The sequence below is a fragment of the Natator depressus genome, chromosome 1 (assembly GCF_965152275.1).
Source record: "Natator depressus isolate rNatDep1 chromosome 1, rNatDep2.hap1, whole genome shotgun sequence".
Lineage (NCBI taxonomy): Eukaryota > Metazoa > Chordata > Testudines > Cheloniidae > Natator > Natator depressus.
This window is the reverse complement of record NC_134234.1, coordinates 148,781,347-148,807,999: the sequence shown is the minus strand read 5'-3', so window position 1 is coordinate 148,807,999 and position 26,653 is coordinate 148,781,347. Positions and strand designations below refer to the sequence as shown.

At 43.0% G+C, this 26,653-nt stretch overlaps 1 protein-coding gene across 1 annotated transcript in view; it reads left to right on the top strand.

The window, feature by feature from the left end:
- The window catches only part of CFAP47 (cilia and flagella associated protein 47), a 635,949-nt gene that overhangs the window by 313,940 nt on the left and 295,356 nt on the right, over positions 1-26,653 (top strand). Inside the window, exons 46-47 of the mRNA XM_074968655.1 lie at positions 21,702-21,898; positions 26,319-26,462. Of these exons, the coding sequence (XP_074824756.1) occupies positions 21,702-21,898; positions 26,319-26,462 (341 nt within the window). The remainder of the gene's footprint in view (positions 1-21,701; positions 21,899-26,318; positions 26,463-26,653) is intronic.

The following is a 26,653-nucleotide window of genomic DNA, read 5'->3' as shown; positions in this document are numbered from 1 at the left end:
GATGATAGGTCCATCAATGGCTATTAGCCAAGATGGGCAAGGATGCCATCCCTAGCCTTTGTTTGCCAGAATCTGGGAATGGCTGACAGGGGATGGATCACGTGATGATTACTTGTTCATTCCCTCTGAAGCCCCTGGCATTGTCCACTGTCAGTAGACAAGATAATGGGCTAGTTGGACCTTTGGTCTGACCCAATATGGCTGTTTTTATGTTCTTATCAAGAAAACAACACTTGTTCGGCCCTTTATTCAGAAACCAGTGTACAGGTCTGCAGCTCAGTGTATCTAGGAGAAGCTCACACACCTTGACTGTATGCTGCTTGTTAGGCATTCGCACCAGAACACATCAAGATAGACAGTTAAGGTTTCAGGCCTGCTTCACCAGTAAGGACTTCAAGGCACAGCCCTTAGCATGGGTGGTTCAGATTGTTGACCTACTTTGGCGCTCAAATTATCAGCCACTAAATGAGTGAAACCTTTAACACTGTCTTTTGCTTTGGCCCTGCCATTGGCACCATCCTGTGGGAGAGACTCGGACACCAGGACTTTGATGCTGGTGACTCAGTTGGTACTGGTGATGTCCACTCCTTGTTATAGATCACCTTTGGCACCATGTGCTCTGAGCCTTCAGCTTCCTTTGGTTCAGGCTTGGAATGCTGTCAAGGACATTTTGCATTCTGTGGTCTCAATGGACACTGTATAATCAAGGTGGTACTACTCACTTCTCTCTCACAAATAGCAAAGCACAGAGATCCTTGAAGAAGAACAAAAGGACAATTATTGGTGACTGTTCTAATTTGAAAGTCACCTTTGTGCAGTCACACTTCCTGCCCACCATACCCTCTACCTCGGTGTTCTTATCCCACTGTTTTGTGACTTCAGTTCCAGGGAGTGCTAGTCCTTCATGGGTGAATGCACAGAGGCCAACTCTCAATGGCCAGCAGTTACCATTAAGGAACCCTTAGGGGTTTTTTGGTTTTTTTTTTAAACCAAATATGGCATTGTTGACACCAGTGTATCCCCACTGCCCTGTCTTGAAGCTGACAGTGTCACCTGGGCAATGAGGTAGACAGATGTAACTAACTGGAATTTAGTAAACAATTCTGTTGATGATACACACAAGAAGGAATTGAGTTTGACGTATATTCCTAGCAGTGTTGGTCTTGCAGGGCAGATGCAAAAAGCAGTAAAAACTTATCTTGGCTGCTATCGTAAATAGATGCGACTCCACATGTCATAAATAGATCCACGGAGTGGGAAGTTACTATTTTTATAGTTACTTTTCAGGGTAGTATCACCATTTAAAACTTGAACTATTAGCCACATTGAATAGACATAATATTTTTGTATCTTTTTAATATAATTATCAGAATATTGCTTTTAATTGGAAATATAATTTTTCAAAGTGTATTTGTGATACATTTTTATGTGTGCAGTCCTGATTCTTTCAAATATCTCTTATCCAGAAGAAGATTTCCTGCTCTGCGGGGTAAATTCTATTCTCTAGCACAGAGTTCCTATAAAAAGGACATTCTTTTTGTACAGGTCAGTAGGATTTTTAAAGGGCCAAGACTGAATTAATGATTTTAGCCAATTTTAATAGTGGGCCTGTAAGCTATAGTTTAACTTCAGTATACTTGCTGTTCATCTCTAGCAATACAATGTTAATTATGGAGCGGGGCGGATAGAATTACTATCTGGCATTTTAAAACAATTTAAAACCTGTTATCTATCTTTGAGGCAATGAAGGACTCACTGGGTATTATAGTTACGATCAATAAATATGAAATGGAGGATTTCTAGATCAATTATGCAAAGCAGAAGTGTTGCAGAAGAGCTGCAAGGTTTTAGGGTTCACATATTTGTTAAAACTTTAATTTTTATATTTTCGTGAGATTACAGAACATTTTTTGCAATTTTTAAGCTTTTACTTAAAACTGTGCTTTAAAGAAAATTGTGCCAGACGAAACTCTGGTATGGGTGAGTCTGATGGGTGGACTAGGCTCTGAGGCTGCTGCTCGAAGCCTTATGGCCCTGCCACACCCTGCCCCAGAAAAGGACAGTAGAGAGGTCCTCCAAGCTGCCTAGAGCAGTTGTGTGGGAAGTAGTCAATCAGGGCCCAGCAGGTCAGTATAAGAAGAGCTACAGGGCCAGAGCGAGTTTAGTTCCTTGCTAGAGCTGGGGGGAGTGGACGGTGCTCCAGGCTGGCTGCTGGTACTCCACAAGGACGAGGCCCTGAGCTAAGGGTGAAGAATGTGCGGGAGCCATGGGGAAGTGGCCCAGGGAATTAGAGCAGCAGCACAACTTAGATAAAGGGACACAGCGACAGCTGCTATCTACGGGGTCCCTGGGCTGGGATCTGGAGTAGTGGGCTGGCCAGGGTCCTCTCCAACCCCCACGTTAGTTGCTGGGGGAAGTGGCCTGGACTTTGAGGCATCCCAGAAGGGGGCTGAACTGTAGGGGCCCAGCTGAAGAGCTGGGACCAGAAAGGCCCTGAGAGGGGGAAGACACTGACTCTAGGGAAGGAGCACTGCCCTATTCTGGAGCAGGGACAAACTGAAAGAGGCCCCTGTTGGACTTGCACCCCAGAAGGGGTTTGCTTTGCTTTTAACACAGACAGATGGTGTGTGACTTGGCGGGAGGGCTGAGTCAGCGAAGACCACCACAAACAGATAGAGAGTGCAGATAGAGAGGCACACACACTCGGCCGGGGGTGCTCGCCAGCGGTGAGTGCAACCCCTTACAGTGAGCAACATCCTACAGTTAACCAAAAATATTTAACCAAAGCCTTCCTCTTCATCCTCTCTGCCCTATTTTTTAGAATTTCTTTTGAAAACAAGTTAGATCCAAATGCCAGATTAGGTCTTGCAGATCTATCTATTAGGCAAAAAAAAAACAACAACCGCAACAAATTGAGGCATTTCTAAGTAAAAGTCACATAACAGAACTTCAACTAAGAGGAATAGGAGGAGGTAAGGAGAATCTAGGTAGGGACATCTCTGAGAATCTGAGTTTCCTGCAGTCAGCGGTTGAGGACCAAGTCTGAAGAGCCCAAGATTTATTGTGTGACCTTATCTCACTTCTTTCCCCAAACTCCTACACTATGTAAATGAGACTCAAGTGGGGGTGGGTCAGAGAATAAATAGTGGCTGAAATAATCTGATTTTGAGGTACCTTCTTTTTTGGATGCCTAGCTTTAGACTCAGTTTGGGCATAATTTTCAGAGGTGTTGCACACCAACAACTTCAGTGTAAGTTAGTGGGAACTATTTTTGCTCAGCACCTCTGCAAAGCAAAAGATGGGCACCCACAATCATGAGGTATCTTCATCCAACGAAGATGTTTCTAGTGGCATCCCCCAGTAATCTATTTTTGGCCCAGTGTTATTCAATATCTTCACCAGTGGTCTAAAAGAAAATATAAAAACATTGCTGGTGAATTTTGAAGTTGACAAAAATTAATGAAGTAATAAGGATGGGTCAGTTCGACAGAGTAACTTGGATTGATTGGTCAGTTGGGATCCCTTGAACAATATGCATTTTAATATAGCTAATGCAAGGTCATGTCTCTAGGAACAAAGAATATAGGTCATACTTACTGGAGGGGTCTGTATTTTGTAAAGCAATATCTCTGAAAGGAACTTAATGGTCATAGTGGATAATCAACTGCTATAGCTTGAAGTATGATGTGGTAGCTAAGAAAGAAAATGCAATCCTTGGATGTATAAATGGGAATATTGAGTAGAAATAGGAAGGTGATATTACCACTGTTTATGTCATTACTGAAACCATTACTAGAACACTGTGTTCAGTTCTGTTGTCCACACTTCAAAAAGGTTGATGAAAAGAGTTATAAGAATGATTTGACGTCTGACAAACCTGCCTTACAGTGAGAGACTAAAGAAGGAGAGAACATGGAAATAAGTAGAAACTCTGTAATCCTGTGCAGAGATTTACTATAAGAGAATTTAAAAAAAAATACAGTGCAGTTGAGGTGAAGTCAATGCAGAATTTAAAAAGAAAGAATAGAATGAATAATGTGCATGGGTAGAAAAAGGAACGTAGCTCATCTGTTCGATGGAAATTGGTGTCCCTACATCTGATGGGGCAGACTATACAGCTCGTGATCTTGCCCAGGATTACCAAAAACTCAAAGCTGCTATTCCAGTTCACTAGGGAAATCTGACACCCACTTTTCCCCAAATAAAATCAAATCTGTGTGTTTCTGAGAGGAGCATCGTTAGTCCAGAGACCAATTTGTGCGGTAGCCTAGATGCTACAGAACCTATGTTAGTTCTGTCTGAAACCTGAATACTAAATGAGTCCTCAGAATGCGGAACTAATAGTATCTGGGCAATTCACCAAGGTACTCCTTCAAGTGGAAGGGACAGGGTCTGTAGGTACTGGAACATAATACTGGCAGTGGCTTCAAGCAATTGAAGTAGATATGTCCTCAAAAGCTTGATAGGTAGAGATGGATATATTTTGATATTTAATGGATCACAGGTACTTTAGCATACTAAACAAATGCTGCACAGAGCATGTTTTTGTTCCATTTTGGTCCAAACTCTCTTGAACACAGTCACTTACCTTCAAAGAACTTGAACGTGCAATCCTAGCACAGACAAGATCCTTTTGCATTCCATGGAATAGGTGCCACATTTAAAGTACAGGGTCACGTGAAATAAGCAAAGGATAGCAACGGGGTAAGGTTAGATACTGTTTGGTAGTATCTATATAAAACTCGGAGAATATCAATTGGTATGTCACGCTGAAGCCTAAGTCAGTATGAGTGTCAGTATGAGTCAGGGTATGTCTACACTACGGAATAAGGTCGAATTTATAAAAGTCAGTTTTTTAGAAATCGGTTTTATATATTCGAGTGTGTGTGTCCCCATAGAAAATGCTAAGTGCATTAACTCGGCGGAGTGCTTCCACAGTACCGAGGCTAGAGTCGACTTCCAGAGTGTTGCACTGTGGGTAACTATCCCACAGTTCCCGCAGTCTCCGCTGCCCATTGGAATTCTGGGTTGAGATCCCAATGCCGGATGGGGCTAAAACATTGTCGCGGGTGGTTCTGGGTACATATCGTCAGGCCCCCCTTCCCTCCCTCCCTCCGTGAAAGCAAGGGCAGACAATCGTTTCGCGCCTTTTTTCCTGAGTTACCTGTGCAGACGCCATACCACGGCAAGCATGGAGCCCGCTCAGGTAACCGTCACCGTATGTCTCCTGGGTGCTGGCAGACGTGGTACGGCATTGCTACACAGTAGCAGCAACCCATTGCCTTCTGGCAGCAGATGGTGCAATACGACTGGTAGCCGTCATCGTCGTGTCCGAGGTGCTCCTGGCCACGTCGGCTGGGAGCGCCTGGGCAGACATGGGCACAGGGACTAAATTTGGAGTGACTTGACCAGGTCATTCTCTTTAGTCCTGCAGTCAGTCCTATTGAACCGTCTTATGGGGAGCAGGCAGGCGATACGGATTGCTAGCAGTCGTACTGTACCATCTTCTGCCGGGCAGGCAAGAGATGAGGATGGCTAGCAGTCGTACTGTACCATCTTCTGCCGAGCAGCCATGAGATGTGGATGGCATGCAGTCCTTCTGCACCGTCTGCTGCCAGCCAAAGATGTAAAAGATAGATGGAGTGGATCAAAACAAGAAATAGACCAGATTTGTTTTGTACTCATTTGCTTCCCCCCCTCCCCGGTCTAGGGGACTCATTCCTCTAGGTCACACTGCAGTCACTCACAGAGAAGGTGCAGCGAGGTAAATCTAGCTATGTATCAATCAGAGGCCAGACTAACCTCCTTGTTCCAATAAGAACAATAACTTAGGTGCACCATTTCTTATTGGAACCCTCCGTGAAGTCCTGCCTGAAATACTCCTTGATGTAAAGCCACCCCCTTTGTTGATTTTAGCTCCCTGAAGCCAACCCTGTAAGCCGTGTCGTCAGTTGCCCCTCCCTGCATCAGAGCAACGGCAGACAATCGTTCCGCGCCTTTTTTCTGTGTGGACGCCATACCAAGGCAAGCATGGAGGCCGCTCAGCTCACTTTGGCAATTTAGGAGCACATTAAACACCACACGCATTATCCAGCAGTATATGCAGCACCAAAACCTGGCAAAGCGATACCGGGCGAGGAGGCGACATCAGCGCGGTCACGTGAGTGATCAGGACATGGACACAGATTTCTCTGAAAGCATGGGCCCTGCCAATGCATGCATCATGGTGCTAATGGGGCAGGTTCATGCTGTGGAACGCCGATTCTGGGCTCAGGAAACAAGCACAGACTGGTGGGACCGCATAGTGTTGCAGGTCTGGGACGATTCCCAGTGGCTGCGAAACTTTCACATGCGTAAGGGCACTTTCATGGAACTTTGTGACTTGCTTTCCCCTGCCCTGAAGTGCATGAATACCAAGATGAGAGCAGCCCTCACAGTTGAGAAGCGAGTGGCGATAGCCCTGTGGAAGTTTGCAACGCCAGACAGCTACCGGTCAGTTGGGAATCAATTTGGAGTGGGCAAATCTACTGTTGGGGCTGCTGTGATGCAAGTAGCCCACGCAATCAAAGATCTGCTGATATCAAGGGTAGTGACCCTGGGAAATGTGCAGGTCATAGTGGATGGCTTTGCTGCAATGGGATTCCCTAACTGTGGTGGGGCCATAGACGGAACCCATATCCCTATCTTGGCACCGGAGCACCAAGCCGGCGAGTACATAAACCGCAAGGGGTACTTTTCAATAGTGCTGCAAGTTCTGGTGGATCACAAGGGACGTTTCACCAACATCAACGTGGGATGGCCGGGAAAGGTACACGACGTTCGCATCTTCAGGAACTCTGGTCTGTTACAAAAGCTGCAGGAAGGGACTTTATTCCCAGACCAGAAAATAACTGTTGGGGATGTTGAAATGCCTATATGTATCCTTGGGGACCCAGCCTACCCCTTAATGCCATGGCTCATGAAGCCGTACGCAGGCAGCCTGGACAGTAGTCAGGAGCTGTTCAACTACAGGCTGAGCAAGTGCAGAATGGTGGTAGAATGTGCATTTGGACGTTTAAAGGCGCGCTGGCGCAGTTTACTGACTCGCTTAGACCTCAGCTCAACCAATATTCCCACTGTTATTACTGCTTGCTGTGTGCAGAGGTTGAGGCAAATCACCTGGCTGCTGGTTATGCGCAGCCAGACACCAGGGCGGTTAGAAGAGCACAGGAGGGCGCGGTACGCATCAGAGAAGCTTTGAAAACCAGTTTCATGACTGGCCAGGCTACGGTGTGAAAGTTCTGTTTGTTTCTCCTTGATGAAACCCCCCGCCCCTTGGTTCACTCTACTTCCCTGTAAGCTAACCACCCTCCCCTCCTCCCTTCGATCACCGCTTGCAGAGGCAATAAAGTCATTGTTGCTTCACATTCATGCATTCTTTATTCATTCATCACACAAACAGGGGGATGACTACCAAGGTAGCCCAGGAGGGGTGGTGGAGGAGGGAAGGAAAATGCCACACAGCACTTTAAAAGTTTACAACTTTAAAATTTATTGAATGCCAGCCTTCTGTTTTTTGGGCCATCCTCTGTGGCGGAGTGGCTGGTTGGCCGGTGGCCCCCCCACCGCGTTCTTGGGCGTCTGGGTGTGGAGGCTATGGAACTTGGGGAGGAGGGCGGTTGGTTACACAGGGGCTGTAGTGGCAGTCTGTGATCCAGCTGCCTTTGCTGCAGCTCAACCATACACTGGAGCATACTGGTTTGGTCCTCCAGCCGCCTCAGCATTGAATCCTGCCTCCTCTCATCACGCTGCCACCACATTTGAGCTTCAGCCCTGTCTTCAGCCCGCCAGTTACTCTCTTCAGCCCACCACCTCTCCTCCCGGTCATTTTGTGCTTTCCTGCACTCTGACATTATTTGCCTCCACGCATTCGTCTGTGCTCTGTCAGTGTGGGAGGACAGCATGAGCTCGGAGAACATTTCATCTCGAGTGAGTTTTTTTTTCCCTTGCCTCTGGGAAGGAGAAGATCCTGTGATCATTGAAACACATGCAGCTGGTGGAGAAAAAAAAAAGGGACAGCGGTATTTAAAAAGACATTTTATAAAACAGTGCCTACACTCTTTCAGGGTAAACCTTGCTGTTAACATTACGTACATAGCACGTGTGCTTTCGTTACAAGGTCGCATTTTGCCTCCCCCCACCGCGTGGCTGCCCCCTCAACCCTCCCCGTGGCTAACAGCGGGGAACATTTCTGTTTAGCCACAGGCAAACAGCCCAGCAGGAACGGGCTCCTCTGAGTGTCCCCTGAAGAAAACCACTCTATTTCATCCAGGTGACCATGAATTATATTTCACTCTCCTGAGGATAACACAGAGAGATAAAGAACGGATGTTGTTTGAACGCCAGCAAGCATACACTGCAATGCTTTGCTGTACAATGATTCCCAAGTACGTGTTACTGGCCTGGAGTGGTAAAGTGTCCTACCATGAAGGACGCAATAAGGCTGCCCTCCCCAGAAACCTTTTGCAAAGGCTTTGGGAGTACATCCAGGAGAGCCGCGAATGCCAGGACAAAGTAATCCTTTCACATGCTTGCCTTTAAACCATGTATAGTATTTTAAAAGGTACACTCACCGGAGGTCCCTTCTCCACCTGCTGGGTCCAGGAAGCAGCCTTGGGTGGGTTCGGGGGGTACTGGCTCCAGGTCCAGGGTGAGAAACAGTTCCTGGCTGTCTGGAAAACCGGTTTCTCCGCTTGCTTGCTATGAGCTAACTACAACCTCATCGTCATCATCTTCTTCGTCCCCAAAACCTGCTTCCGTGTTGCCTCCATCTCCATTGAAGGAGTCAAACAACACGGCTGGGGTAGTGGTGGCTGACCCCCCTACAATGGCATGCAGCTCATCATAGAAGCGGCATGTTTGGGGCTCTGACCTGGAGCGGCCGTTCGCCTCTCTGGTTTTTTGGTAGGCTTGCCTCAGCTCCTTAAGTTTCATGTGGCACTGCTTCGGGTCCCTGTTATGGCCTCTGTCCTCCATGCCCTGGGAGATTTTGACAAAGGTTTTGGCATTTCGAAAACTGGAACGGAGTTCTGATAGCACGGATTCCTCTCCCCATACAGCGATCAGATCCCGTACCTCCCGTTCGGTCCATGCTGGAGCTCTTTTGCGATTCTGGGACTCCATCATGGTCACCTCTGCTGATGAGCTCTGCATGGTCACCTGCAGCTTGCCACACTGGCCAAACAGGAAATGAGATTCAAAAGTTCGCGGTTCTTTTCCTGTCTACCTGGCCAGTGCATCTGAGTTGAGAGTGCAGTCCAGAGCAGTCACAATGGAGCACTCTGGGATAGCTCCCGGAGGCCAATACCGTCGAATTGTGTCCACAGTACCCCAAATTCGAGCCAGCAAGGCCGATTTAAGCGCTAATCCACTTGTCAGGGGTGGAGTAAGGAAATCGATTTTAAGAGCCCTTTAAGTCGAAATAAAGGGCTTCATCGTGTGGACGGGTGCAGGTTTACATCAATTTAACGCTGCTAAATTCGACCTAAACTCCTAGTGTAGACCAGGGCTCAGTATGAAGTGATGGAAACAGCTGCAAGCATGATTGAGAGCTCTTTTTGTTCAGAATATCACCAGGTTGAGTCATCATCGGGATTTGTAGTCTGTTACCATCCAGTTTGTAAGTTCTCAACCATTTTGACTTTACCAATTACAGCTAGCGGTATACAACTACAGTTACATGTCTGTCTGTGTCACGCCAAGAGTCCAAGACCATTGTGACATCAGAGGTAACTCAGCCAATGATCACCCTTACACTACAGATAATGGGGATGCAACCATTTCACTGAGTGTATGGGAGAGACATAGGGCCAGCTCTACAGTTTTTGCCGCCTCAAGCAGTTAAAAAAACTGCTGCTGCGGACAGCAAAAGGGAGAAACTGCCGCCACGGCCAAAGGGACAGAGGAGCTGCTGCTGAATTGCCACCGCTGCGGAAACGCTGCCGCCCTTTTCTAACTGCCGCCCCAAGCACCTGCTTGGAACACTGGTGCCTGGAGCCAGCCCTGGAGAGACAGCACAGATGGTGGATTCCTTGGCCCAGCTGCCACCTCCACAAATCAGCACAATTCTCCCAGCACAACCCCCCTGACACTAATCTATACAACTATCCCCACAACATAACCAGCCAGGAGTGTGGAGTGCCACTTAAAGTGGATGGATCATAGATTTGCTCCCCTTTTTTTGCCTGACCTTCGACTTTCCCTCTAGGGCCCCTCCATGCCCCGAGCAGCCTGACCCCTGGCCCATGATTCCCTAAACCCCCTCCCTCCAAATTTGAGTGTTTGGGGTTATTGTGTGCATTGGTCACATAGTCTGTAGAACTGGAGGGGCACCCAGGCCATGGCTGGATAACCATTTGGCCGGGAACCTGAGTGGCGTTGGGATCTGGTGCACTAGGGTTTCATGTCACTCACTCAGATTTGGCCCTGTCACCTCTCCATGCAGCCAGGCCAAATCTGAGTGTGTGACATTGAAACCTGACACATGGGTTTGCAGTGCCACTTAGGTTTGGCCTGGCCAAAAAGCGGTGAGGCTATGGTCCAGGTGTCCCTCTTGGCTCTGTGGCCTGTGACCAGCACACACAGTAATTGCAAACACCCATAGCCCCTCACCCTCATAGTTGCCCTCGTTCATCACCTGCATAAATCAACGCAAATCTCCGAGTGCAACTCCATGTAATAGGGCAGTCTGTCTCTTTAAGAGCTAGGTGGGCCAGAGAGCAGCTGGTCCTGTGCTGGAGGGAAGCCCAGCAGGCAGGTACTGGGAATCAGCTGACCCTGCTCAACAGCTGATATTGACTGGGTCTGACTCTCAGCTGGAGTATATAAATGAGCGCACCAGTTCCATGAGGAATACATTCTTCTGTGGCTGCAGCAGAAGGCTGCGAGAGGGCAAGCAGGCCCCACAGACGCCACTAGGCTGGGGAAGGTCCAGCCCCCATACCTGCCAGAGGGCCCCACAGTTTTGGTTAAGAACTGAGCTTTGGTGGTGGTTGTTTCATATTTCCCTTTGTGTGTGTTTTAAAGAATAAACTGAGCTCTGGGGAAAAAAAGAGTACAAATGGAACCAGACATGGATTTTTGTCCCAGGCTGGTGATTAGATCCATCCGCCTACAACCCCTACATCCAAATCAACACAACCACCACACACAACACAATCAGCATGCAGAATAACCCCCAAAACACAATAGCCTCACACCACAGCACACATCTCTCATTCGCTGCCTACACTGTGGTGGACTTGCTTACCTAAGTCAGATGTGCTCCAAGTCCTCTGCACTTCTACTCACGCATCTGATTGAATGTTTTGTCTCTTTATCTAGAGTCTTTTGTAAAATTGGAAATAAAAACCCAACTAGGCAAATGGAAGAAAAAGTATTTTACATTTTGAACTACAGAGATATAAAAAAAAAAGTGTGTGAACTATTTCAGCATTAAAATTGTCCAGCAGGAGATGGAAGTGCATCTGTGGACTGAAATATAGTGCACTGAAAAGGTGTTCTTAAAATGAAAGGCATTGTATTACATCTTGATACCTAATTTAGGTTCTGTATCAAAAACTAATAAAAGAGTTCTATAGCTTCTCCTGACAAGATTTGACAATATAGGATGCCTGCTGTTATATTTTTAAAGAATGTCCAATAAAAGAGGTTTGATTTTATTTTTCCAGTGAATGGATTAAAAAGTTTTCTGTAGAAATATTGTGAAAAGTATTTGGAGTTATCACCTCTCTTCTGATAAATGTTTTTTACAGTTAATATACTCAGTTTTCTCTGTCCTTGTGTAAAAATCTTAAACTGATGCTAAAACAGCTGTTAGGGTTTTTTTGTGTGTGTGTTGAGAGAGCACTTCAGTCCCTCAGTCATAAGTTCCAAAGCTGTGGAAGATGAAGAAAGCTGTGACCTTGTTTACTACCGAAATTACTAGCTGGCATTTGTCTAGTCTTTTGGCACTGTCTGCTTTTAAGCTATCATCAGTAACATTACATTCATTTGTTTCAATGCAATAAATGATAGACTGAACACTCTTATTTGGTTCCGTCAATACTGATATCTACTCAAGTGTTTACTGCATTCTTTAGTATTGGTTCTGAACTCTTTTCCTTGACCTGATTATTCGAAAAGCCTCTATTAAGAACATCAGTGACACATTTGGAGGACTGTATTTTCTGTATTAATTCTCTACTCTTCCTTCTTATATTTCAGGGGCTTTGTGTCAACTCTCTGGTTCCTCTTGTCACTCTATTAGGACCAATAACTCAAGAACCCACTTTTTCACTTTGTTGTGATGTTCTAATTCTGTGCACATATTTTCAAAGTATTATTAACTTCTACCCACCGATGTAAAATACATAGTTTGTGAGATTGCCACTCCAATATCACTTTCTCCAGTCCACAGCTCTTTCCTTTGCAGATTCATGTTTTTCCCATTTCCTAAAAGTGGAAATCTGTGTTGGATGACTTATGAAGAGAAAATCAGCTTATTCACATGTAAGTGGAGAAATCCCAGTTAGTGTCTTGGATATATTGAGAATGTTACCCACTTATTTTCAAATTTCTTTGTAGGCAGAATTACAAATACTGAATAGAAATGTAATTTTAGGGAGAACCATTGCGCTGTACTATCTTAGTGGTGTAGCTCTTGGCTTCCATTTAAATTTATAATACCTAAGTGGCTCCTGAGTTTCTGAGGTATGGTGCTCACACACCACAAATATGGACATTGTGGAAAAGGCTAATTTGAAAAGCTCCGATTACAAGTTAGTAACATAGTTATCATCTGAACAGTTTCAGTACCACTTAGAATTTTAAATCAGTTTAGAAAAAAAAGTACTTTCTTTCCAAAACTTTTGTCAAGTGATCTCTTGGTTCTGATTAAACAATTACATTTTATCAATGGATTTTATAAGATAAATACAGTAACAAATACATTTTATTTAAGAAAGGAAAATAATTTGCAAACAGCATAGGTTTTCTGAAGACTTTCCCACTACTTTGTTTTAAAATTAGATTTGCACTTGAGCAAGATAAAGATAATATTTTGATTAGATGGATATATAATTGCTGTTCTCAGCCCAGCTCAGCAGGATTTCTGTAAGAGTCCATGCAGATCTTGAGTGTTTTAATGCTAAACTGTTTAATTTAGTCTCCGGTTTCTGTGTGCATAAGTGCTTTTTTTAAAAGGTTGGGGGGGGGTTTTCTTTGTTTTTTTAAAGAGATACTTTCCATTGGGTATAACCTCAGAAAAGCTTAAAGCATTATTCATGCTGTTTGCCCTTTTTCATTTAGCAATTTTTTTAACTACGTGAGCACTAATCATCATAATTCTACTTTGTTCAATTCTTTATTTGTATACCACCAGCATCAGTGCTGTCAGTGGAACTTTGAAAATGGTTTGTTCATTAATTCATACCTGATGGTTGATTCTGCTGCATTAGGGCAAACATTTATGCGGTCAGTCATAAAACAATGTAAGATCATTTTGAATTATAATTTGAAGAAAAATAAATCAAACTTTGGACCTAAATTACTGAACAGTGATTTTTAAAGCTGGCCACTAAGGAAAACTATAGTTTCGGTTTTTTTGCTCTGATACTAACAAAGTTGACAGTTTACTTAGAAAATAATGCTGATTTCCATGCAATTAGTTCTATGGTGCACCAGATTCAGCATATCATGACACTGGCTGTACATATAAAGAAGTGTTCAGAATGTTCTTTTATACTGTCAGTTTCAAAGGATTAAGAAGGATATAGAACTAATGGATTGTGTTGCTCACTAATTAATCTTTATTATTAAGGTTCTGTCAATATTCAGTTTGAGAAACAAAGAGTGTACCCTGCTACTAGTGTAATTAGATTGGGTAAAACTCTTGCTGGGTGGAAAATTTGCAAAATTCTCAGAATATTTTTGATATATAATGTAATATTTTACTGTAGTACCAGTATAATGGGGTGTATTGCCCCTCTAATGGACAGTCTGGAGCTTACAACTAAAGCTATGTCTACACTTACTGTACCGTAACTGCAGCATTGTAAGGCTCCTGTGTAGCCATTGTATGCTAACGGGAGAGAGCTGAGGCTTGTGGGGCTTGGGTTTTGAACCTATAAAATTCCAATGTAGACATCTGGGCTTGATGCCTGACTTGCTGCACAGACCTCAGAACCAATTAAAGCAATATATAGCTATTAGGGATGAGAGTTGATTTTCTTTAGTCCCAACATTCTGGAAATAATTGTAAAAGACTCTGCTTCTCATAACCTTTGAAGGAAAATGAGAGGACCTCAAAGCAGTTTTATCTGCTGCCTTCTCTTTTTCCTTTCTCTTGTCCTAGAAATTGTAGAATGGAAGTTGTCTTACAGATTGAAACCATGCTAAAGCTCATACCTACTTCCCCCTGGTTTTTGAGAGATTGTTCCAAAAAGAAGTTTCTGCATGATGAAGCCATGCTTGCTAGTCTTCTGCCATAGGGTTTGGCAGAGGTAATGCCATGAAAGACAGAAGGCTACTCATTGGTTACTGTTGGTCTCTGACCAGTAGCAGGTGTAAGAAGAAAAAGCATAGCTAAAATCCTCATGTATGTGATAAGGATTGCTCTTAAGCACATCTCCTTAGAAATATCCATCTTGACCCACAGCCCCATCTCATTTTTACCCTTCTCACTTGAAAATAAGAGATCAAAAGTGCAAGAGACTTGAGACTTAATTCTGCTGTGTGCCAAAGGACTATACCTAGCTTCAAATTTTCAACAGAGCTGAGTACAGTTGTGGCCAGAGTTTCAAAAGGACTTAGCTCCCATTTAAGCACCTAAATGAAGTGGCCAGCTTTTCAAAAGCTCTCAGCGCCCAGCAGCTCCAATTGAAATGAGAACTTCTGAAAATCTGACTGCTTTTGTAGGTTTATAAGTGTAAGCTGTTGGGTGTTGAGCTCTGGAAACTATGGGCACTAATGTTCTTAAGCTTATTTAAGCCCACACTAGGAAGTCCATTACTACACTCGAGCACAACAACCATTTGCACCACAGTGTGCACTATGTAAGAGCTTGCAGAATCCAGGACTGAAACCTCTCCCATTCTTCTCTCTCCCCTCGACCCCCAATCTGATGTCTATTTGGTCTCTTTTATTAAATGAATTGATGGTCTTCTAATTCCTAGTGGAGAGAGAACCACATCACATTGATATCGTTGTTCGTAGTACAGAAGGGATTGACTGAACCTGGAGACTGCTACCTTTAGAGGTGATTCCACTAGATCACAGTGTGGCATAAGTGCAGCAGCGAAGAGAAGCTGTTATTGCTCCTGTTTGTCTATCCTTGTCATGGGACTAAGCAGAGATTATTCCAGCAATGTTTCATAAGTACTAAATTTAAACACTTTTAAAAACATCAGAATGACCATACTGGGTCAGACCACAGGGGTCTTCCAACAGTGGCAAATGCCAGGTGCATCAGAGGGAATGAACAGAACAAGTAATTATCAAGTGGTCCATTCCCTCTCACCCATTCCCAGCTTCTGGCAAACAAAGGCTAGGGATACCATCCCCGCCCATCCTGGCTAATAGCCATTGATGGACCTATCCTCCATGAACTTGTCTAGTTCTTTTTTGAACGCTGTTATAGTCTTGGCCTTCACAACATCCTCTGGCAAAGAGTTCCACAGGTTGACTGTGCATTGTGTGACGAAATACTTCCTTTTGTTTGTTTTAAACCTGCTGCCTATTCATTTCATTGGATGACCCCTAGTTCTTTTGTTATGAGAAGGAGTAAATAACACTTCCTTATTTACTTTCTCTACACCAGTCATGATTTTACAGACTTCAATCATATCCCCACTTAGTCGTCTCTTTTCCACGCTGAAAAGTCCCAGTCTTGTTAGGGGTATGGAACAGTTTCCATAGAGTAGAGGTTAATAATTTTTGTTACCATTTTCTGTAACTTTTCCAATTCCATTATATCTTTTATTTGAGATGGAGCGACCAGATCTGCGTGCCGTTTTCAAGATGTGGGTATACCATGGATTTATATAGAGGCAATAGATAATAAGACAGAAAATATTCTATCCCTTTCCAAGCGATTCCCAACGTTCTGTTAGCTTTTTTTGATTAGTGCTGAACATTGAGTGGATGTTTTCAGAGAACTATCCATTATGCATCTTGTAAAATTATATCTAGATAAAATGAAAATACCCTTTGTCCATGTTTTATGGCTATAAAACATGAGGTTGAAATAAGCTATTTTATTTCTTTTAGAAATTACTATATATATATATACACACACACACACACACAGAATGACAAGCAGAGAACATATTTAAAGTAAATTTGCCATAATGAAATCAATATATGATGAAATCTATGTGTAATTATACACATGTTAAAGGAGAGTCCTTACTTTGACTTTTTCAAGAAATTGGTGAAGGCCATTTGACTTGATTTACAAAAGCATCTATAATTCTCAAAGTTACTAGTGCAGAATACCACACCCCCCCTCCCCCATAAAAATCACTCTGGGGAGTTAGTCCCTTCATAAAAATGTGTTAAACCTTTTCTGTGTGGGGAGAGTGCCACAAATTTCAAATTTAGTCAGGGTTTTCCATTTGGGCCCCCAAACTACAGGGGAAAATCCCCATCTCCTCTACCCTGTTCTCTTCTGTCTTCTCACAGCCATCAGGGACTGGGGAGCCCTCAGAGCATCCTGCTGTCCTGTCCTCCACAACCCATGCACACAATCCCTGCAAAGGAAAAATCCCCATCTGGAGAAATCACACCCACTATTGCTGGTGTTTTCTGCTTCTCATTGGGTCCAGGGAGAAGCTTGGGGCCATCATTCACTTCCAGGGAATCATGGTGCAGGTCCTGATGTGAGGAGTTGGCCTGCCTGTTGTCCACCATCCCCACTTTCCTACATGTGCTCTCAACTGCTGCCCTGGTTGCCACTGTTGCGACCCTGTCGATGATTTTCAGCAAGTCGGTGAATTCATTCCTAATCTAATCTTTGCAAAAGCCTTTGTGCTTACTGTAGCGCAAGAGACAGAAAAAGAAGAAAAACATTTTGGTTTGAGAAAATCTTAAGTCCTGATTACCTTACTGCATGCATTAAAAGTGGCATTCTGAAGAAGGGAACAACCTTCATTTATCTCGGAAGATTTTTAGAAAGTATTTGTTGTAATTGATTTGACTTGACAATTCAGTCTCACTTAAATCATTTTCTAGGGAGTAAAGTACTTGATCATATGAAATAAACATTACACATTTCCTTGCTTTCCCTTTCATTGATCATAGTTATTCAGATTACCTATTCCTGAACTTAAATATTTGCTTTATGCATGTGAAATGAATATTTTATAAAAGCACTGCCCAAACCAAATATAAAAAATAAATGTAATATCCATAAGGCATGCATTTCACCTTTAGGGTATACAAAATGCAACAACCATAGATGGGTCTAGTGCAGTGGTCCCCAAACTATGGGGCATGCCTCCCTAGGAGGGTGCGGAGGAACATTCGAGGGGGGGCAGGCCAGCCCCCATGGGGGACAGAGGGAACACCACCCAACACTGCTCTGCCCCCATCTCCACTCTGACCTCAGCCCTGGCCCTGGCCCCAGCCTCAGCCACCGGCTCCCATCCCCACTCCCGGACACAGCTCTGCTCCCAAACGTGGCTCCTGGCCCTGATTGCAGGCCCACGCCCTGATTGCAGGCCCTGGCCCTGATTGCAGGCCCTGGCCCTGACCGCAGCCTCGCTCCTGGCTGAGGCACCAGTGGCAGCGCTGGCCCTGCTCCCAGCCCCGGCTCCCGACTGTGGTCCCTGGAGGGGAGCAGACCAGGTAAGGGAGGGATGTGGACAAAAATTTTGGGGGACGATTGGTTTAGTGATTCACTACTCATACACCTCTATATTAAATTAACATTTAAAATGAAGAATTTTAGTTGTTAATTTACTAGATTTTATCCTAATATTATTGAGCTTGAGTGTCTTGTGAAACACTTGAATGTCCTGTCTCAAAATAATATAGGAAATAATCTTCCCAGCTCACAGCCTGTGTTAGCAGAATGCATTTCCATAGGGCTTATGAAGGGAGGAATTTATCCCCAGTTGCAGTTGCAGCACATATAAGTGGCACATGGAGGCTATAGAACCTTATGGAGGATGTGATAAACTGCCCTCCCCACTGTAATAGAACTGAATCTGTTCTGGTTAGTCAGGAGTGGACTCTAAATGATCATAGGGGTACAATAGGGGGAGCAGTATTTACCCCAATAATAAGCTTCTATAGTACATAACATTTTAAAATTCCTCTTATTACTACAAAACATTTTGGAGCTTCCACATCATGCAAAATATACTACAGTATATTGACAATAACTGGACTATGTGAGGACAGACATTCCTGTGATGAGTTCGGTCACAGAGACCCGCTTGGGACTGTCACCTGTCGTGCTGAGCTTACCTCTGAGCCTGTTTTCCCTGCCAAAGCTTGGGACTCCAGAGCCCTGCCTTGTTGAGCCAGACATGCAAGCCTGATACAACACAGACCCAGGTCTGGTCCGTGCCCCCAAAGCTGCAGATTTTAACCAAAAACTGCTCAGCAGGTCACCTATCCCCAGCACCCAGACACCCAGTTCCCAATGGGATCCAAACCCCAAATAAATCCGCTTTACTCTGTATAAAGCTTATACAGGGTAAACTCATACATTGTCCACCCTCTCTAACACTGATAGAAAGATATGCACGGCTGTTTGCTCCCCCAGGTATTAATCACTTACTCTGGGTTAATTAATAAACAAAAGTGATTTTATTAAGTATAAAAAGTAGGATATAAGTGGTTTCAAGTAATAACAGACAGAAAAAAGTAAGTCACCAAGCAAAATAAAGCAAAAACACGCAAGTCTAAGCCTAATACATTAAGAAACTAATTACAGGTAAAATCTTACCCTCAGAGATGTTCCAATAAGCTTCTTTCACAGACTAGACTCCAAATCCTTTCCTCTGGTACAGTCCTTGTTAGTTCCAGCAGACATCTTAGGTGGAAACTGGGGGTTTTCTCATGACTGGCACCCCTCTTTTTCTATTCCACCCCCTTTTATAGCTTTGGCACCAGGTGGGACTCTTTTGTCTCTCTGGGTTCCCACTCCTCCTTCTAAATGGGAAAGTACCAGATTTAAGATGGATTCCAGTATCATGTGATATAGTCACATGTCCTGTGAGACCCCAGCCTCCATTCTTCTGGGCCTGACTCACAGGAAGGCTTGCAAGTAAACAAAGCCATCTACAGTTAATTGTTCTGGTTAATGGGAGCCATCAAGATTCTAAACCACCATTAATGGCCCACACTTTGCATAATTACAGTAGGACCTCAGTGTTATACTTTATATTTCTAGCTTCAGATACAAGAATGTTGTATGCATACAAATAGGATGAACACACTCAGTAGATTATAAGCTTTGTGATGATACCTTACAAGAGACCTTTTGCATAAAGCATATTTCAGTTACATTATATTCACATCCAAAGCATATTTTCATAAAACATTTGGAGTGCAATGTCACAATTCCATCTTACCTTGAAGTACTGCAAGTACTTAAAATATATCACTAATGATTTAGATATGTATATTGGTTTGGATATCCTCTATGTAGTCCTACAAATTGACTGATCAGATAGGGTTACAGTAAAATTTGCAGGAAATATATTTATGAATCAGGTATAAGAAAGGGAGTTTTATTACTTGCATGACTGACAAACCTGGGACATTTTTGTGGAAGATAGCCTTTGGGAATAATAACTTAGTGACAAAACAGAAAAAGGGTAATAATTCATAAATTAGTAGGTCATTAATCTTGTCTTTATGAGAGAACAAGCTAATTTATTTCAGAGAAGGTTGAACCTGAGGTACAATTTATAATCTTTTTGATAGCCTAGTAATGTTGAAAGGCTCATAATGTAATGCTATATTATTCATCCTTTGAACTTGAGCTATTTTTATGAAATAATGGAGGGAACAGCCAAGAGAAGTATCAACTTTTTGGAACACAGTAAAGCAACAGGGAAGTATTGGTTTGCTGTACAATTTTCAGAGAGGTGAGAATTGAATAAGTGGGCAATATCATTTGTGAAATAGAGCAGCATTGTAAATGAAGATTGATTGCATTTTTAAAACACAATAGTTGCCATTAAAATATCATTTGAAAATAACGTCACACATTAAGCCTGATTGCCTCCTTTCTACAAAATAACCCAGTGGAGGGGAGAGTGGAGGAGGAAAACATTGTATGAGTTCTTTTCCAAGCTCTTAGCTGAGGTAGGTGGGATATGTCCTCCCTTGTGGAACAAACTGTGTGGTGGTGTCTTCAAACCCTGTGGATCTCAGTTCCAGCTGTATTAAAGTTCTGTGCCTCTGCACTGCTCTATATTCCATGTAGGTCTTTCTGCATTGGTAGCTACCCTTGGAAGTCTTCATGAAGGTGGGTTCTTCAGCATAAAGGGAACCACAGAGAAGCTATTGTCGCTGCAAGCTGCATTCACTTTTTGCGAATTCCCTGAAGGGCTTGTGGGGGGATGCTCCTGGGAATAACAATACCTCTTTCTGCTCACAGCCACTATCTTGCCTCACATGTCTTCCCCTCCTTTTCTGCACTGGGCCCTCTGCAGAGTTCATGGGGAGGCTGACCCTTTGCCCTGGATCACAGAAAGAGAGATGTGTAGATCACAGGGGGAGTGTTATGGTCAATGGTATCTGCAATATTATAGTTATTTTCTATACTGAGTTATGTCCTGACTGGCTTTAAAAATGGTCTTAATAAGTTTATGGAGGGAATGATATGATGAAACTGCTTACAATGGCATGTAGCCACCTGCGACTGCTGGTAGTAAATATCTCCAAGAGCCACTGATGGGACACTAGATGGGGAGAGCTCTGACTTACTCCAGAGAATTCTTTCCCAGGTGTCTGGCTGGAGGGTCTTGCCCACATGCTCACGGTCTAACTGATCACCATATTTGGGATCGGGAAGGAATTTTCCCCAGGTTCAGATTGCTAGAGACTGTAGGATTTTTTTGCCTTCCTCTGCAGCATGGGGCACGGGTCACTTGAAGGTTTAAACTAGTGTAAATGGTGGATTCTCTGTAACTTGAAGTCTTTAAACATGATTTGAGGACTTCAGTAACTCAGACAGAGGTGATGGGTCTATTACAGGAGTGGGTGGGCGAGGTTCTGTGGCCTGCAGTGTCAGATTAGATTATCATGATGGTCACTTATGGGTTTAAAGTCTGAGTCTGTGTCAGATACCACTGCATAATAATTGTTGACAAATGTTTTTAAGTGGTAGTCACTATGTATATGGTATCTGGAAAAAGATTCATACGCAATAAACTTTTCTAAATATAATAAGTAAATAGATCTTTTAATATATTTTCTCTACGCAGAACAAGAAATTATACAAAATAATGTTATTTGGAAGCTTAAATATATTCAAAAGTTTCTCTCTAGCAAAATTAATTTTGACTATGTATAAGTGAAAAGACTTCTGTGATTCCAGAGTTACTTGTGTGATGTGTGTACTGTAGAAAGAATCTCCTTATACAAACTGCATATGTCTCTCCAGATGTTTGTGTGTGAAATATTTTTGGAATGCTTTACATAATTGTACTTTTTTTTTTTTTAAGATAAAGATACAGCAGTTGAACTTCCTATAAAATTTACTCCACAATATCCTGGTCGCTATCCCTGCCAGATTCTGCTGCAATCTTCCTATGATATCCGGGTCTACTTGATTGAGTGTGTGGTGAATACAGACAGTACTGAGGCTGAGCTTGAATTTGTAACACCAGCCTATCAGGCCGTGATTCAGGACCTACCGATAGTAAGTCCATTTTATAATTAGAAGGTTAAATCAAGATTCAGGATTATTGGATTCAGCCTTTTAAATTAAAATGAACATCTATGTATCCTAGAACCCATAAAAGTACTGAAATACTGACTTTATCTTGTTGCCCAAAGTCTAAATGGTATGCAAACATAAAACTTGTTTAGGGAAAAGAGTTACTGATTGTTTTCGGTCCACCTAAATAACTATTTAGTCTGTTATTCCTAATGATTTTTCTTCTGTGACTGACACTTATTAATATATAGGATATTGCAAGTAGTGGGGAAAAGATTGGTATGAGTAGTATGAATACTACATGTAAGATTTCTGGCAATGGAAGGAAAGCAGAAATCTGAATTAAGGAGCATGATAGCAGAATTAAATATTGTACATTAATATGATCTGTATTTTTCCCCACAAAAAAGAAATTGTTTTTAAAAATAATTATTTAAGAGAAATGTGAGGTTGTAAATAATATGTAAGGCTACGATTTAGTCATGGGTATTTTTAGTAAAAGTTATGGACAGGTCATGGGAAATAAACAAAAATTCACAGCCCATGACCTGTCCATGACTTATACTATAAATACCCCTGACTAAATTTTGGGGGGTAGGGGGTGGCGCTACTGGTGCGGGCATCCCGGGGGGCCACTGCTGGGAGAGCGGCCATGGCCAGTGGCACCAGCTGCAGGGAGCTGCCGGAGCAGTGGCTGCTTCTGCTGCCCTGGGACTGCTGCCTGGGCCGCTGAGCAGCAGCTGCTATGGCCACCCCAGGGACCGCGGCTCAGGAAGTCCCTGGGGCCAGACACACTGGCCACTGCTCAGGTGGTTCCCGGGGCCAGCTGCCCGGGGCCACCTGAGCAGCGGCCAGTGAGGCTGGCTGCGAGGCTGCCTGAGTGGCTGGCTGCAGAGCTGCTCCAGCAGTGGCCATTGTGGCTGGCCCTCGGGCCACTGGACAGCTGGCCTCAGAGCCATCTGCTTGGGTGGCCCCAGTGTTAGCCCCACTTGCCACTGCAGAAATCATGGAGATCGCAGAAAGTCACAGAATCCGTGACTTCCGTAACCTCCGTGACAGACACAGAGCACTAATAATATGTAATATAGATACATTAGAAAAGTGTATTCAAAAGTTAAATATTTGAAGCATTCAATACTAAGAAGCTATGGTGTAAGAGAGGGGTTCAGTAGTTAACATATTAGATTAATGACTATTCTGATCTACTCTAATAATTTATCTCCAGCAATGACCAGGACGTGATGCTCCAGAAACTGATGCAAGAAATCCCATAGTGCACAATTATGGTGTAAGCCAACAGACCAAAAAGATAGATTAGAGAGAGAAAGAGTCAAAGTGTGAATTTTGAGCTGTAGGGTTGGGTATCTTCTTCAGAGAAGACATTTTCAAGCTTTTGAGGCCATCAGCAGACTGTCTCAAATTAAAAGATAAAGAGAGAAAACGATGTGGCATAAAACAACAAGAGGAAGACTTAAAGGTTCTGTTAGAAGTGAAAATGTTACCTAAGGTTTGCACCAGGAGTTGAGAGTGCTGCACATACAATATTTTGGGTGAGGTGGTCAGGAAGAATAGAGAGTGATAGTCACACTGAGAAAGTCACACTGAGATCTGATGGGACAAGAAGAGGGGAGGGATCCATGATCAGACATGAGAGCAGTAGCTTGTCTGGAGAAGGACAGTATTGTGAAAGCACAGTGAAACACTGAAAATAACCAAGGAGGTTGTTCTGAAAGTAGTTAACAAAGAAACACTGAAAGTGAAACATTTCCTAATGCAATCTTTTCACTCTCTTTTCCTTGCAATATCTTTTTATTATTAAGACAAAAGAAAAGTAGGGAAAAATCATGGGGTTATATTAAATGTACATTTAGAAAACACACATACACGCGCGCGCACACACACACACACACACAGATCCCAGCCTGTTTTAAAACGTTATTAAATTTGCAAGTAAAGCACTAAAAAGTTGGGAAATGTCCGAATTAAGGTTATCTGGGCAACATTAGTTTCTACTCTCTTGTGTATATGCATAATGACACAGTCTTTAATTGAAGGACTGCATACTTTATTTACATTTTCCACAGAGCCCCTGTTACCTTCAGTGCGCAGGATAGATGGTGTGCAAGGAATGAAGTGGTGGTTCAATATTTTTGTCGTCCTCATTTTATGTGTGCCGCAGGTCTTATTTACTGCAGGCCACTATACCCTGCTCTGAATAGAGAAGGAATAATTTCTTCATGGGCTTTTCTATGGCACTCATCACAGGAGTGATGCTTGACATTAATGAGTTTATCTTTGCAACACCCTTGTATGGAAGGGAGTGTTTTAACAGATGATGAAATTGGTGTATTAAGGATGAAATTTCCCCAACTTGACACTTGAGGCCTGATGATTTTGGATGCTGTTTAGCATTTTATAGCACTTTCTGTTCAAAGTACTGTAGAGACATTAACAAATTAATCCTCACAACACTCTGGTGTGGCAGGTGGGCAACTTATTATTCGCAGTTTTACAAGTGGGGGAATGGAAACTGAAAGGCAAGGTTACTTGCCCAGGCTACACAGTGAGCTAGTGGCAGAGTGAGGATAAGATGTCAGAGTCTTTTGAATCCCAATCCTGTGCTCATTTCTTCAGAGCACACTGCCTTAATGGGTGCGGAGCTCAGCTTCCACAGCACACACTGACTTCAGCTGCTGTTGTGAATGCTCAGAACTCCTACAAATCAGACCCCAGGTGTTTTCTGTTGGACAACCAGAAAATGAGGCATCCACAGTTAGTGGCCACCTCTGAAAACTTTGGTTTACCTGGCTTGCCTAGCATCACGTCGGAACTCCATGGCAGATGTAGGGCTAGAACCCACCTCTCCTGTGTGATATTCAACTTCTTTAATCACATCACACTCCTTTCACTTCCTGAACTTCCTTTTCTCATTCACCACTATCTTGCAGTTTCTTGAAGGAATGAGGCAGAGGTTCTACAGTCAACAGCCTCATCTGTTCCGTAATCTTGCATGATTTCCTGGGCACTGATCATCCTGTATACTCACAAGCTGATCCAAAGCCAAAGGAAATCAATGGAAAGACTCCCAATTACTTCTATGGGCTTTGGATCAAGCCCTGAACAAAGCAGGGTTCAGAAAATTAAAAAATGTATGACAATGCATATGTCCAAGGGATTAGAATTAAGATTGCCCAGGCAACCTAAATTTTGGAATTTCCTAACACGTTAGTGTTTGACTTTGATAGTGTTGTTGTTTTATGCAATTTTCAAGTTGTTTTTTAAAAGTAAAATTAAACTCCATTATTTGAAGCTATGTATTGATACAGTTTTTTCTGTTCTATGTATAAGGAAATTCTGCAGTATCTCGGGCATAATAGTGTGATTACTATAGATTAATACTGTGACACTGTACTTCCATGTGTGGGCAGGTCCTTCTTCAACTAATGAACAGCATTCAGCTATGGAAGAATTTCGAAGGTGATACAGTTGCTCTTCTCTGGCTGACTGATCTTTTCCTGTTTGAGGCCAGAGAGAGCAGTTTACATCATGTATTGGTCTCTGTCTCTGTACCGATAGGGGAATCAAAGGCCTATGGCTATTTTAAGCCATATTTCCTGGCTGACATCATGAGTAGATCTGTCAGCCATAGGAAAAAAAATTATAAAGGAGCCATATTCTGCACCAAAATTTCAACTTTGCTCCTTTTTACCATGCCATAACCAATCAAAATGATGGGATATTTATTTCTCCTAATTTTATTTTCCTTTTTAAATAATAAATTAGATAATGGATATTGATCTGCTCAGCCTGTCTATGGGGCCTGCTCCTAGAACTGGAGTTTCTTTTGTGTGTTGCTGGATAAAGGGTGTGCTGGTTTTAAAGAGGATGAGATTCTGATGTTGTGGAGCATGAGAGAAAAACGTATTTGCATGAGCTCTTCATCTCCCATTGAGCCTCCAACTTGTCAACACATAACTGTTGGTTTTTCTTTCATGCTTTGGGTTCTGCCACAGGACAGTCTGTCTGCTAAACAGTTTAGTGTTTAGCAGAGTCAGTATCTGAGTGCATATGGTTAGATTGAGCCCATAATTATAAGTACAATCAAACTTATTTTATAGTACGACTACGTAATACATGAATTTTTAGAGCATTCCTACTAGTACCTATAGTGCCAGCATTATTGAACTTATGGTTGAATACATTTAAACTTTTAAAAATATAATCTTATTTTCCTAAAATCTGCTCTGAGTTGGCACTTTTGAAAAAATAAAGATTGTGATCTGATTTGGTGTCCATTCTAAGAATTAATGGCAAGAAAGTTAAATGTAGCTGCAATTGCAGGTAAATGTATGTTGTAATTTTAAAAGTACCATTTGGATGACATCTGTTTTTTTCCCCCCAGAGTAATATGTCTAATCAGGACTGGAAACTTCAAGCAATCCTAGAGGGACATTGTTTTTATGGCCCTCCTCTCATATATGTGGGTCCAGGTGAAACAACACAGTATCCTCTCATGTTTAAGCCCATTGCTGAGTGTGTAACTCTGGTAAGAGAAAAGAGACTTTCAGCCTTTATAAGAAGTGCTGCTACGCATAAAACTGTGCCTACACTCCAGGAAACCCCTTAAGCAGGTGTTTAATATTAAGCATCTGCTTACAAGGTTTTCTGAATCAGGGTTATTCAGGGCAAGACTTTTTCCTGAGGACGTACATGAAATAAGCTGCCTTCAGGGGAGCT